At 40.7% G+C, this 15,559-nt stretch overlaps 1 protein-coding gene across 3 annotated transcripts in view; it reads right to left on the bottom strand.

Moving 5' to 3' along the window:
• Positions 1-12,253: 12,253 nt before the first annotated feature.
• The window catches only part of GLT1D1 (glycosyltransferase 1 domain containing 1), a 115,766-nt gene continuing 112,460 nt past the window's right edge, over positions 12,254-15,559 (bottom strand). For all 3 annotated transcript variants that reach the window (XM_075833421.1, XM_075833402.1, XM_075833412.1), the window contains one exon: positions 12,254-12,652. In XM_075833421.1, the coding sequence (XP_075689536.1) occupies positions 12,494-12,652 (159 nt within the window). In that variant the 3' untranslated portion in view covers positions 12,254-12,493. The remainder of the gene's footprint in view (positions 12,653-15,559) is intronic.

A 15,559-nucleotide genomic window follows, 5' to 3' on the forward strand; every position in this document is an offset into this window, starting at 1 on the left:
ACTGGTGACAGGTTCCCTTTGAAGATCTCCAGACAATATTCATGAACATGCACTAAAAGGGCTTTTGTGAAGGTTGTTCAAAATAAATAATTGTCATTAACTAAGATTAATGGAATAATTGCTAATTTTACATTACATCCACCTCTGCAACCAAGATTGTATCTACAGCTAGGTGACTCCATGGTGACAGACTACTAACAAACTCGTGTAGTCTGATCCTGAAGTCATGTGTTGCCCCCTTCCATCTGCCCCTTCCTACTGTCTATAGATTAACAAGAAGATAAGACAGTAGAAGTGAAGGGACCATTGACTGAAGGATCAGACTATACAGGGTTTGTTTGTAATCTGTAACTACACTATGTTATATCAAGTCCAGAGTAAACGCAGCCGTCTACCAGGAAATTTTAGAGCACTCCATGCTTCCCTCTGCTGACAAACTTTATGGAGATGCTGATATTATTTTCCAGCAGGAATTGGCACCTGCCCACACTGACAAAAGTACCAATACCTGGTTTAATAACCACAGTATTACCAGCAAACTCTTCTGACCTAAACTCCATAGAGAATCTATGGGGTATTGTCAAGAGGAAAATGAGACACCAGACCCAACAATGCAGATGAGCTGAAGGCCGCTATCAAAGCAACCAGGGCTTCCATAACACCTCAGCAGTGCCACAGGCTGATCGCCTCCATGCCATGTCGCATTGATGCAGTAATTCAGGCAAAAGGAGCCCCGACCAAGTATTGAGTGCATATACTGTACATATTTTTCAGTAGGCCAACATTTCGGTATTAAAAATAATTTTTGAAATTGGAGTTATATAATATTCTAATTTTCTGAGACACTAAATTTGGGGTTTTCATTAACTGTTGGCCATAATCATCAACAATAAAATAAAAAAATGCTGGAAATAGATCACTGTGTGTAATGAATCTATAGAATATATTTCAGTTTCACTTTTTGAATTGAATTACTGAAATAAATAAACTTTTTGATGATTTTCTAATTCATCGAGAAGCGCAAATCAAAACGCTTTGTATGTAGCCTTTTCAATAAGTCACTATAGACTTTAAAGAAGGGGAGGGGAACCTTTTTTCTGCCAAGGGCCATTTGGATATTTATATCATCATTCGCAGGCCATACAAAATTATCAACTTAAAAATGAGTCTGCTATATTTGGTCAAACATTTAATTAACTCACCCCTGATGTGATGGCTGGAACTGCTTCTCTTTGGTGAAGCGTGTGATGTTAGCCGGTATTGATGATGTCGGTCAGTCTAGAGCGCAGTCGTCTCTTTGGTAAATTTTGAAAATAACTCGCAGCAGTAAGTTGTTCCGACTTACTTAAAAGTGTTTTCCCATCAGGGACATCTATGACCTATCCACAGGATACGTCATTAACCCCTTAATGACCGGGCCATTTTGCACGTTAATGACCAAGGATTATTTTTTGTTTTTCCACGGTCGCATTCCAAGAGTCGTAACTCTTTTTTTATTCCGTCGACATAGCCGTATAAGGGCTTGTTTTTTCCGGGACGAGTTGTATTTTGTAATTGTACCATTTTTAGATGCTTATAACATATTGATTAACTTTTATTAACTTTATTTTAGGAGAGAATTGAAAATAAGCAGCTATTCCAGCATTAATTTTCACGTTATAAATTTACGCCGTTTACTATGCAGCGTAAATAACATGTTAACTTTATTCTATGGGTCGGCACGATTACAGGGATACCAAATGTGTAAAGGTTTTATATGTTTTTTCTACGTTTGCACAATAAAAACCCTTTTAGAAAAAAATTACTTGTTTTTGCATCGCCGCGTTCCAAGAGGCGTAATTTTTTTATTTTTCCGTCGATGTGGCCGTACGTGGGATTGATTTTTGCGGGACAATGTGTAGTTTTCATTAGTACTATTTTGGGGTACATAGGACTTATAGATGAACTTTTATTTTATTTTTTATGGGGGGAATGGGAGAAAAGAGAGAATTTTGCCGTTGTTTTTTGCGTTTTCTTTGGACGCCGTTCATCCGGCGGTTTAATTAATGTGTTCATTTTATTGGTCAAGTTGTTACGATCGCGGGGATACCATATATGTGTATGTGTGATTTGTTTTGACCGTTTTATTAAATAAAACCACTTTTTGGGGCAAAAAAGTTGTTTTATTTGACTTTGACTGTAATTTTTTTTATTTTTTTTTTCACAAACTTTATTTAACGGTTTTACTTTTTTTTTTTTAGTCCCACCAGGGGACTTCACTATACGATATGCCGATCGCATATATAATGCTTTGGTATACTTCGTATACCAAAGCATTATTGCCTGTCAGTGTAAAACTGACAGGCAACCTGTTAGGTCATGCCTCTGGCATCGCCTAACAGGCAGATGCTGAAGACAGACCTGGGGGTCTTTGTTAGACCCCCGGCTGTCATGGAAACCCGACGGCGACCCGCGATTTGTTTGCGGGGGCGCCGATCGGGAGACAGAGGGAGTTCCCCCCTCTGTCAAACACATTAAATGCCGCTGTCACTGTTGACAGCGGCATTTAATGGGTTAAACTGCCGGAATCGGCGCGTGCTTCGATTCCGGCAGTTGCAGCAGGAGCCAGGCTGTGTATAACAGCCGTGCTCCTGCCGCTGATCGCGTGGGTAAACTGTCAGTACCCGCGCGATCACAGGACGGATATATCCGTCCTCCTGCGCGAACTAGCAGCTGCTGAGGACGGATATATCCGTCCTTCGGCGTTAAGGGGTTAATGTCCAAAAGATGCACCTATCTCTAGAACAGGGCCCCCTAAACCCCGTTCTACCTCTCTGTGTTCCTGCTGATTTCTGACCATGAAGAAGAAAACGGCGTAGTCAAAAAAGATCACACATAGAAGACAATATTATCTACATAGATCCCCTACTATAAAAATCTCCTTCCCACACATATCATACCCTCCCTCCCCATGAGCATACAGACATAAATATACATATAAATTATGCAACTAAGTTATGCCATTTTGTTAGCTCTATGGATAGGTCTTCTCAGTTCCATCTAGAGGGTTGTATTTAAAATAAAATAATATGATATTCTGTTCTTCTATATCTAGGATTTTATCGAAGTACCTTCCCCACCTCTCCTGGAAGTGCCTTATGTTATGTGAGCACTTCCTAGAATGCAAGTCACCAGAGATATTGTAGACTGTGCAGACATTGAGCCAGGAAGGACCACTGACAGATTTCCGCTCTGAAGTTTTCAGAATTGTGAATGCAGCTCTTTCTTACAATACAGGCTGTAATATAGGACTAGTACAAAATAAGTTAATTAATATATTAGCAAAGTTCTTCAACCTTTTATTTAGATTGGTTCTATATGTAAATTGTGAAATGATGTTCAAAGGCAGATTCAGTCTCTGTAAAAAGGATAATGATTTTAGGGAAAGCAGTCAGAATAAAAACTATTACAGAAAAAACTGTTGTATGACTAACATGTCAGTATTTAGTAATATTATTATAGAAAATATATTTATGTATCCAACAATGACACCAGCAACAATCATATGACATATATACTAAAATGAGTGTCACTACTTGAAAAAAATTTTTTTTGCTTTTCGTATTTTTAATATATACTTTTCAATAAAAGAACAATTTCAATCGTTAGTGAGATTACCTTAAACACACTGCATTAAAACTATTTCCAGACAAAACAGAAATGTTTTTATAGGTCATGATGCAGCTGCAAATGGACAGATACCTCTGTTTGTTCAAATTCCTCAAGAAAGGTTACGCTTATGAAAAAGAAAAGTCTTTCCTCAAATTGATAAGAAGCATATGCCTACAAATAATAGCCTTTGCAATGGAGCCTAGAAAATTACCTTTAATAATAAAAGTTGGATCCAAAAGTCACCCAGAATGTTGTTTATAAGTCAAGTAAATTTCAGCCAGTGTTTGTTTGCACTAAGAACTTCACATTTATAGCAGGTAAATATGGCAGTAATGCAATCTAAACTTATTCAGATATTTAATGTTTGCTTACGTCCTAGCACCCACAGGTTGCTCCATCTTTGTGTTTCCTTATGCATTGTGTTGTACTGTTGGGTTGGTGACTGCCTCCATCTGGTTCGTGCACTCCTCCCATCTGGTCAAGGTTGTTTTTAATAAGTATAGAATAAAACTGGTTCCGGTCTAAATGGAGTAAGTTTTGTAGGCCCAAGCGAGAGGTTAATCTTCTGTTGTACAGGTATAATGTTAGTGTAGATGTTCCCACAGTCCGCCCTTCAGGTACCTCATATATGTAAGTTTGGCCTCCTGGAAGTGGAACTACACATGTTTTCACTTATTTTCTCTCTAAAGTCAACATAACCCGCAAGATGTTAAACATACATTTATAAAAAACATATACATCCAACAGATACCTCTGATAGATGCCATCTGTCGGCCTCAGACTAGCATTTTTAAAAAAAAGCATACGCCACAGCCATCCAGTAAAAAACACTCATATTTATCAACATGGAAATCCATGGCCAATGGATGGTATCTATCAGAGGCATCCGTAGACTCTCATGTAAAAACAAAGTATACGTTTAACATGTACATTTTTTTTCTAGAGGTTCTTGATGTCTGACTTAAGATCCTCCCTACAAAAAGATTTCCAAACTGCTTTCACCTCACTATCTAAAGATATTAAAGACATAGGAGAAAGAACATCGCATCTTAAAAATAAGATGGACGAGTTCACTTCCGCATACAACACATTAGTGGATGCACAAAATGAAACAGATGAAGACATGATGGCAGTTAAAGAGGCTCTGTCACCAGATTTTGAAACCCCTATCTGCTATTGCAGCAGATCGGCGCTGCAATGTAGATTACAGTAACGTTTTTATTTTTAAAAAACGAGCATTTTTGGCCAAGTTATGACCATTTTTGTATTTATGCAAATGAGGCTTGCAAAAGTACAACTGGGCGTGTTTACAGTAAAAGTACAACTGGGCGTGTATTATGTGTGTACATCGGGGCGTTTTTAAACCGCCAAACAATGACATACAATAGATCCCGTAATATATAGTTCATGAATTTCTGGAACACAGCTGGAGTATTACACAAACTGAAGGGCATTCATAGTGACCGTCTCAGGTGTTGAATGCGGTTTTCCACTCATCACCCTCGTGGATATGTATCGCTGCGCTACGCCGCTGCTTCCGTAACTCCCATAGTATTGATTCTATGGTCGGAAACCACACGCTTCAGCTGCAACACAAAGAGGTAAAACAGGGTTTAGGGGACCCCTTTCTAGCAATAGATGTGGGTCCCAGAGGACCCACATCATATCCTGTGGCTATGTCATAAATGTCCCTGATGAGAAAACCCCTTTAATGGCTCGTTCAAACTAGTCTAATTTTTTTTTAAAGGTTTTCTTTTATTAACTTTTCTCATGGTACAAAAGTACAAAATTGCAAACAAAAACAAACTGACCAACCGAAACTGACCAACCGAATACTGACCAACCGAAACTAGTTGGCAATAACAATCACCATAAAATATGAGACATTCACATTGCCAAATCCAGCATTTAGACAAGAAGGATCACATAAGGATATTCATATATTACAATAAAAACAGGATCATAAGGTGACCATTATCATTGCCCAGAACAGACAAAACAAACACCTATTCACACACCACACATTCGCTCCTCTCATCTCCTAGTGCTCCCACTCCATCCAATATTGATTAGATAGCAGTGTCCGAGGTCTCCAACCACCTAGCCCATATCTTCCCAAATTTGTCAGGGCATCTCCTGCTAAGGTATAACTTCTGATACATGGGTACATACTTATGCACCAATTGAAACCAATGTTCGAGACTTGGACACACCGTGGCTTTTCATGCCATAATCATAACCTTCCTAGTACAAAACAGAGCAAAGCGAAAAAATATTTTGTCATAATAGCCTTGTACTATCTCATTTATAATGCCCAAGATGCACACCTGAGGGGAGAGAACCCGAGGAAACTCAAATTTATCATGAAGAAACTCCACAACCTTAGACCAGAAGGGCAAAATCCTAGGACAGGACCATACACAGTGGAGGTACGTGCCAACATCCGATTGACACCTAAAACAGCTATCCGATCCTGAGGCCCCAATTCTCTGGAGTCTAACCGGAGTGTAATAAATCCTGTGTATGAACCGTGACTGTATTAAAAAATCTCGTGCACTAATAACTGAGTCAAAGAATGAGAGCTCCACCTCCCTCCACCTCTCTTCCGACAAATAAGGAATATCTCTCTTCCACCCCAGGAACGCCCTATCAAAGGGTCGTTTTACAGACGACAACAACAAGGCATAGGTTTGAGTTAGAGTTTTAGGAAGGTCTGGGGTGCCAAGCAAGTCCTCAAGTCTGGAAAACCCCAATGCTGGCGTAACAGAACTGAGCCGTGCACGCATGCCTTAATTGGAGATAATGATAAAAAGGAGACAAAACCACTATCCACAGAGTATAGCTGACCTAAAAATCGAACCCCCACCCCAGCCCACATCATCGCTCCCGGCAGGGACACCATGTGAGGCAACCATGAATTGTTCCATAATGGAGTCCTAGGGGAGACAGAAGAATCCGCATCATCTCTCATTAATATGTGTGCCTTCCTCCAGACACTAGATATAGTTTTTAACGGTAGTGGCGCCCGACACGAGTGTTTAAACCTATATAATAAGTTGGTAAGACTCTCATAGGAAGTCAAAAGTGCTCCTGCGAGCTCGGTGGCCGCGTTACTTAAATCAAGATCAATCCACCAGTGAGCCAGCACCAGTAGCGAAGTCAAGTAATATAGATAAAGGTTGGGTGCTGCCATCCCCCCATGCTCTTTGGGGCCTGTAGAAGACTGAGACTAAACCTAGGTGAGCCCCCTTGCCAAAAATAGTTTGGACAATATAATTGGACAAATATGGAGGAGGTAAATAAATTTAGGCAGCTATATCATTTTTAAAAGATTTATCCTACCATATAAGGAAAGGGGACGGTTCCTCCAAGTTTTTAGCTGCTTTTCAGTAGAGGCCACAAATGGACATAGGTTAAGTTAATGAAAACGTAGCAAATTAAGGGAAATCCTGAGATACGACCTGTAACGGGACAGGGAGACCCCGCCGGGAGCGAAATTCTGCAGAGAGAGGAAACATAACCGACTTAGACCAATTAACCGATAAACCCGAAAAGGCCCCAAAAGTGTCAATCAGCTGTAGTAGCAAAGTCAACGAAGGACCATCATCCGCTAAATACACCAACGTATCATCTGCGTATAGGTATATTTTCTCAACCAGAGAACCTCGAGGGACACCAGTAATTGAAGAGGAATGCCTAACCGCCAGCGCCAGAGGCTCAATCGCAAGTGCAAACTACAAAGGGGAAAGTGGACACCCCTGACGCGTACCTCGCTCCAAAGGGAAGGGTTTAGAGACATCCAGATTTGTTCTCACTCTAGCAACATATAAAAGACGTACAAGAGCAATAAATCTTGGACCAAAATTTAAACGGGAAAGGAGTATCCAGAGATATCGCCATTCAAAGGCTTTATATGTATCAAGAGTGAGAACAAAACCAGGGGAGGGATCATATTGGGCAGTATCAATATTGAGAAACAACCTATGTACATTAATATCCGTACCCTTCCCAGGCATAAAGCCGGTTTGGTCAGGATGAACAAGGGACAATATAACTTTGTTCAATCTAGTGGCTAAGTATTTTAACATCTGAATTAATTAGCAAGATGGGCCGATAGGAGTCCGGGAGAGTTAGATCCTTCCCAGGCTTCAACAACACAACAAATAGGGCCTCTCTCCTAGATGCAGGAAGAACCCCCATCTCCAGAGTATTAGAATATACTTCCTGAAGCCTGGGCACTAAAACCTCACAGCTATCCTTATACCAATCGGCCCCCAGTCCTATATGTCTATAATTTAGCCCCAAATGAATATAAATAATACTTTCATAATTCAAACACCTGGGAGAAATCACCACAGGGAACACATCGACGCACGTTTCGAAACCTTCGTCAGGAGAAGATTTTTTTAGAATTCAGAGTTTAAAAACAATGCCTAAATGGTAGCGTCCGATGGCGTATAGCGCATCCGTGTCCCTTTAGCACAGACCATCTGCGGAAATTGGCATCAGGGACCAGAAACTGCCCATACTAGGAACTTCCTCCAGCATTATGAAAACTTTCAGTACAGCATCGAATCAGTCCACAGGAACACATGCACACTACACCGCAATACATAAGTATCATGTTAAAGTCATAATACTGTAAAACAGGACCTTCCAGTCAGCCTTGTAGCCGAACAATCAGGCAGAAACTGGCAGATTTACATGTACAGTTGTCCAGAGTTTATTGTGCACAGTCACAGACCGTAATTATACAGGCTTGCATTAGCAGGAAATGTAGAAAATTAAAGGTCCTTAGTTTCAGGATAACATACAACTCAAGTTCAGTGCTTCACCAAGCTTTATAGGTTCAGTCCAAAGGTGCTTGCTCTTTGCACCCTGGTAAATTCAGGCTTTGCACTCCCAGTCTGGTCTTTCTATAACACCACACACTCCACACTGCTCTCTGGCAGTCTTCTTTATTAGTCTCTCTGGACACAGGTAGGCAACAACAGGTATGGAGTATGGAGCGACCTTCTTACATATTCAGTCACCCATAAAACCAGGACCCAAACTCCAGTTACTTACATTACTGAGACAAGAAGCCTCAATGACACATATCTGCCATCAACTACTTTACCCACTGATTGTTTACATATCCCCCCACCCTCTGCCAAAAGCCGAGGGGCTTGGCGCCTGCTGCCACCAGTGCTTCTGCATTTACATGTAATTTACCTGGCCTATGTTCCACCACGAAATCAAAGTCCTGTAATGCCAGTGCCATATACACTTCACCCTGCACGCCAGAGCATTTCTTTCAGACGGAGCCAGGATCGCCTTCATTATTTCATTACTTGCCGGCAAGGCCCTGGCGTGGGCAAACCCAATCTGGGAACGACAGGGACCCGAAACTTCCAGGGGTTCGTGCGGTTATTCCGTACGGTGTTCGAGGAGCCTGGATGAGTCTCGTCGGCAGCCACTGCTATGCTGAACCTTCGCCAGGAGGAAGCCACCGTGGGCGAATACACCATCCACTTCCGGACCTTGGCAGGAGAACTGTCCTGGAACAATGAGGCATTGGTAGCTTCCTTCTGCCATGGCCTATCGTCCGAGATCAAGGACGAACTTGCTGCTCGGGAGCTACCATCTACCTTGGATGATCTGTGTAATGACGGGGTAGGGAGACAGACAGGTGAGCCCTAATCTACCCGCCACTCAGTCCCTGCCTACTTGCATGGCCCATCCTAGGCGACGGCGTACAACTGGGCGACGGTCCCTACGCTCAATATGTGCACGACAGACAAACAGACAAGGGTACAAAGAAGCTAAGGGAAATGGGGCAGTTGCCCACGGCAACACAGTGAGCAACAGGCGTAGTGAACGAGCCGAGTCAAACCAGGAGTGTACGAGGTACCAAACGCAGAGTAGGAACGTGGTCAGTAAAGCCAGGGTCAAAATGAAGCAGAGGTCAATTATCATTCATAAACGCTCATTCCCGATGATTGCCCTGTGTAAACAGGGAAACGATCAGCCGATGAAGGAGCAAGCGCTTGTTCATCGGCTGATTGTATCGTTTTAAGTGGCCAAAACATTATCGTGGTCTGCAGGAGATCTCCTTGTGTAAACAGGGAGACATGCTGCCAACATGACAGCACTGTATGGGGACGAGAGATCATAGTAACGAGCGCTCGTCCCCATACTAGCTCCTTGCGAAAGGAGCAAACCAGCGGAGATCAACGAGCTGTCTCGTTGATCGGCGCTAGTTTCCATGGCCCACATCAGGCCATGTAAAAGTACCCTAATTCTAGTACTGTCAGCAAAATGGGCAATAGAGATTGATCATATCAATCAGATGTATTTCAACACAATATAGATCCAAGAATAGAATATTGGTTGGCAAGAGTCCAACTTTCTCATTTTCTATAAACCGATGCAAGAAAAAGAAAGATAACCCTTTGCAATTACCTAGATTTTTGTATTGTTTACTATTAAAATGTGGTCTGATTATTATTTAAGTCACAATCATAGACAAACACAATCTAACTAAACTAAATAACACACAAACAGATGTACTGTTCATGTCTTTTATTGAGCACATTGAGTAAACATGCACAGTGCAGGAAGAAAACATAAGTGAACTTCTGCGATAATGACTTCTCCAAGAGATAATTGGCAAAATATGTTTCCATTAAGAAGGCCAGATTGGAAGCGTGGGTTTCACAGGTGCTCTGCCCATTAAATAAACACATATAGCCCGACTACTGACAAATCTGTTCTTCTAAAGAAACATTTAGTGTGAACATTTAGTGTGAACCATGCCTCGAGGCAAGCAACTTTCAAAAGACATGTTATAGAGACGCATAGAACTGGAAAAGGCTACAAAAGTCTTGGGTGTACATTAATCCAGTCAGACAAATTGTCTACAAATGGAGAAAATTCAGGACAGTTGTTACTCACCCAAGGAGTGGGCATCCTGTTTAGATCCCTCCAAGAGAATAACGGGCAATCCTAAAAGAGGTAAGAAAGAACCCAAGAGTAACAGCAAAAGACATACTGAAGACTCTACAAACTGCAAAAACCTCTGTTCATGTGTCCACTATTAGAAAAGCACTGAACAAGAATGGTGTTTATGGAATTAGACCACAAAGTAACCTGCTGTCCAAAAAACAACAACTTTGTGGCCTGTCAAGTTTGTTCAAGACCACCTGGATGTACCACAATGCTTTTGGTAAAATGTTCTATGGACAGATGAGACAGAAGCTGAACTTTTTAACACAAATGACAACGCTATGTTAGGAGGAAAAACAACACTACACACAAACACCACAACCTCATCCCAACTGTGAAGAATGGTGGAGGGAGAATCATGGCCTGGACACCTTGAGATCATTGAGGGAACAAGCAATTCAAAAGCTGTATCAAGACCTTTTGTAAGAGAATGTACAGGCAGCAGTTCATAACCTCAAGCTAAAGAGACGTTGGGTGATGCAACAAGACAATGACCCAAAGCGCAAAAGGAAATTAACTAAAGAATGGATGAAAAAGATTTGTGTTTTAGAATGTGTGGTCTGATATATCCATGAGGAAGCTAGGTACACGATTAGATCAGCATAAATTGTTTGAAACGTTAGTGTTGGCTTATACCTATCAAGATGCTGTGACATCACCTGAAGAGGGCTGTGCACACAAGGCATCCCAGAAATATTGTTTAACTAAAACACATTTGCAGGGAGAAACAGTACAAAATTTGAAGCTATAGGGAATGTTTGGTGGAGGCGATTGCTGCTTTAGGGGATGTATTTAATTTATTTTATGCTTTACTTATGTCATCCTAAGAAACCAAGAAGTTTAGAGAATATGCAAAAAAAATTCAACCTTTTTTTCATAACACAAATTTTTTTCTTCCCTTTCCATTGTAAGTGCAACGAGACCTGTGCAGCAACATGAGGGATGAATCAATCTTGGTTCATAGGGAAGACTTTACCTTTCACTTTAATGCATTATCCTGGAGATCCAATCGTTTGCTGCAGGCATACAGCTAGAAGTCACATTACTAGACATCCCTTTAGCCGAAATTTAGATGTAGTGAATTTGCAATGTGTATTCAACACCGCAAATTCGCAGCAAAGTAAAGTACAACATATGTCGATGGGGTTTTCAAAACCTCTACCACTTGTAGTGAAAAAGATTCCTTCATCGTATGGGGTGAAATCCAAGGTCAATCCGCAGCACAATCTGCTACAGATTCTTGGGGATTTGCCACATGTAGATTGCCGCATACACCACCTCAATTATTTCTTATGGGAAACAAGGTTGCCAGCGACTTTCCGGTCATCACAAAACCTACCAGGATGGACATTTTCTTCAAGGGTCAATAGGTTGCCCAAAACCTTCTTCCCTCCCAATGATTTCACTGTGTCTCGTGGGCAACAGATGGTGACAACATTTTAGGTTAAATTGCACAAGGTCAGTGCTACCATGACATATCTGCCCTATAGTGATAAATAAATCTATACAGTCCAGCAACATTTCGTTCAATTGCCACAAACCCAACATTGTTAATGATCCCCATTTTTACTCTGTAAACAAAAATGATAATTCTCTTCACTCAATGACACTAAACAAGACCACATAAATTACAATTTAAAAACCAAATATATAAAAAAAACATATTGACCCAGAACCAGAAAATAAGAACTATATCACCATAATAGACATGTTTTGTTTGTTAAAACCAGTTCAGATAAAAATCTTAAAAATATCCCTTTTTGGAAAGTTCTAAAAAATAATTTCCCAATATGAAAATATCTAGTCAGTCATATGCAGCTGCAATACATATATATCCATGGGGTTAGTTTTAACTTCAAAGTTCTTCAGTCAGACAGATGTGAACAAGATTTTGATAGGTTTTCCTTTCAAGCTCCCATGAATGGTGAGCAGAAATATAGTTCTTTGCATTATTAGTTATTTTCCTTTTCAGGTCTGGTTCACTCATCAGTCTCTTAGCCAGTTTGACAAATTCCTAAAAGAGAGAACACAGAAGATCAATAAAAGCATCATAATCATACAAGGTGTCACATGATCTACAAAGAGAGGATACGAAAATAGTCTTCTCTACACGGTGTCATGCATGAGTAGTTCAAAGGATTAACGGTGCACCATGGAACTACGGATTTCACGCTCACCGACAGTTACCACTACCAATTACTTCCTGGAAAAAAATAAAATATTTAAATTTTAAAAAAGTTCCCTTAAAACCCAGGCTTTTTACAGATTCCTGTAATGAAAACCTACCGAGTTATGACACCCTTCACTTCCTCATTGCTGTATAGCTATTCACGCTACAAGGGAGCTGAAGGCCTTATGACCACAGCCGTATTACAACTATTAACTTCCGACTTGCACAGGGTGGGAACACAGTGGCACACATACAAGTGGGCTCTTACTACCAAATGTCATATGGAAGCATACAAAAGTTGTTTCTAATGGATTCTGTACAAATTTGACAAAATTAAAACGGTGTGTGGCATGCTCCATTGGATGCTGTATGTATAGAGGTCTTCTCCCCTCGAAGCACCCAAAGGAGAATGGTACAGCAGCACACAGAGGTCATACCGTTCCATACTATAGAGCCATACAGCTGACATGTGCTGGCTGCCTATTGGACAATGCATGTGCGTGTTTCTGAGGAGGTGCAATGGATGATGGGAAGTCAGGGAAGCGTCACACTCACAGTACAGGCCCCCCCCCCCCCCTGTAATAGAAAGAAGCTGAGACGGCCGCTGGGGGTGGAATACAGCCATGACCAAAATAAAGGCATAGAATAGTATCAGCAGCATGTAAGTAAGCAAGAACAATATATACTCTTTTTAGATTTGGATGAAATTACAGGTATGATTTAAATCAACATGATAACCCAAGAAAGTCATTAAATTGGGGCCTGGTTATTTAAAGTTTCTTTTCCACCATACAAGCCTGACAATCCAAAGACTAAAAATAAATATAATGAGAATGTTTTCTACAGTCAGAAGATGAGTCAAAAGCTGCTTAGAAACCTTCAAATAGCCATGCAAATAAAGGATACAAACTGCTAGGAGAAGACGCATGGAGTCCCTGAAGAACTAGGTTTTTTGGTTCCTATAGCTTTGTTACTGGTGTCCTCTATGGCAATGGTCTATGTTCTATACGTCTGTGAACAATGTTTAGCACCTGTATATGCCAGTCTTGAGAATATGGAGCACACCACATAATATTGCCAGCAATTGACACTTTTTATAATGCTGCCCCACGGACTTTCATAAAACTGCTTATAAAAAAAAGTCTACTTAGAAATAAGAAGTTACGACTGTGCACAACAAGTATAAAATGTGAACTGTGCAGAACTTTTTTTAATTTTATTTATACGACAGAGTAAGTTTATTTCTTGTTATCTGTAATAATCAGCCATTTTTAAGGACACTGTATCTCACTGTCACACGTTCCATAAACTTGCAAATTCAGGTAATAGAAGAAATAAAACAATGATTGAAAAACTGAATTCATCTGATCACCTGTCAAGGATGTTTCATGTTTTTCTTTCACGGATATTTGCTGAGTAAACTATAAGTGGGTACAGTACTTTCCGGACGACATAAAAGTGGCAATTACAATAGAAATCTGGTCAATACAGAAGACATTTTTCCCCCCAGTGTAGCAATACAGGGATGTCTCACAAAGACAATAGGCCATATGGACATCGTACAGGTGGTTCCCTGCCAAGAGCCACTAACAAACAGAAAATCTTGTTCTAGCAGACTCCAGCCGCCCATGTATAGTTTACCGAAAATTTCCTGGGCAAAACCAGCTGTTTTTATGATGGGTGAGAAACAGAACTTGTAGCGATCAGCTTATCACCACGTCAGCCTACATTTAAAAAGGGGTTGCCTTTAAGGAAATTTGCCGCTCCGTGAATGGGTCCATGGGGTGGAGCTTATAGATGAACAGTGCAAGCTTAGACCAACATTAAATATTATTGGTATAGTGAATGTGATTGTAGAGGAACCGGCTAAATGTTGTATTCTAAGAGTGCTGGGCAGGAACCTCTAGTAAATATTCATGTACAGCCATTTTGATGGAGAAACACAGATGACATTTAGAGGGATCACAATGTAAATTATGCACATGACTGTATTATGGCGCTGTACCTGTTACGTGTACGTAGTAACCGATTCATCAACCAGCGGTAATATTATACTATGTAAGTTTCCTTACCTCTTTGTGACAGCATATGTTTGTACAGAAGTGTTTTTGCTTGCATTGCATGTGCACTGTATGAAAAAAAATTGGGCCGTGTTCCATCGGATGCTATATGGGTGCAGTTATTCCCATAAAAGTCAATGCAGACTGAAAATTGCATCTGTATATATAGATGTGTGAAACCTTTATCAAGGTTCATATTCATATTCTCTCTCAAACTACTGGCAAGGAGGACCGATTTTAAGCCTGGAATTACTTCAGATTTCTTACACTACCCATACAGAACACCATGTGTAACCCATACGGAAGTACACAGAACTTATATATTACACTATATGAAAGCAGATGGTCAAAAATACAGTACCATACAGAACTTCACAAGCGCAGCTTATGCACCTGTAAAGAGTAACAATTGGTATACATTTTTTTATATGGTTGTGTGAATGTGGCCTTAAATCTGTTGTCCCAAGATTAAATGTTATCCCCTAACCACAGTATAGGTGATATATTGTTGATCAGTGGGGGTCTGACCGCTGGCACCCCCACCGATCACGACAACGGGAGTCCCATTCCTCCGAATGGAGCGGCAGGTCGAGCATGCGCCCTGCTGCTCCATTTATTCTCTATGGCACTGCTGGGGATAGCCGAGCTCTATACTCGGTTATCTCTGGCAGTCCCATAGATCGTGAATGGA

The sequence above is a fragment of the Rhinoderma darwinii genome, chromosome 1 (genome assembly GCF_050947455.1).
Source record: "Rhinoderma darwinii isolate aRhiDar2 chromosome 1, aRhiDar2.hap1, whole genome shotgun sequence".
Classification (NCBI taxonomy): Eukaryota; Metazoa; Chordata; class Amphibia; order Anura; family Rhinodermatidae; genus Rhinoderma; species Rhinoderma darwinii.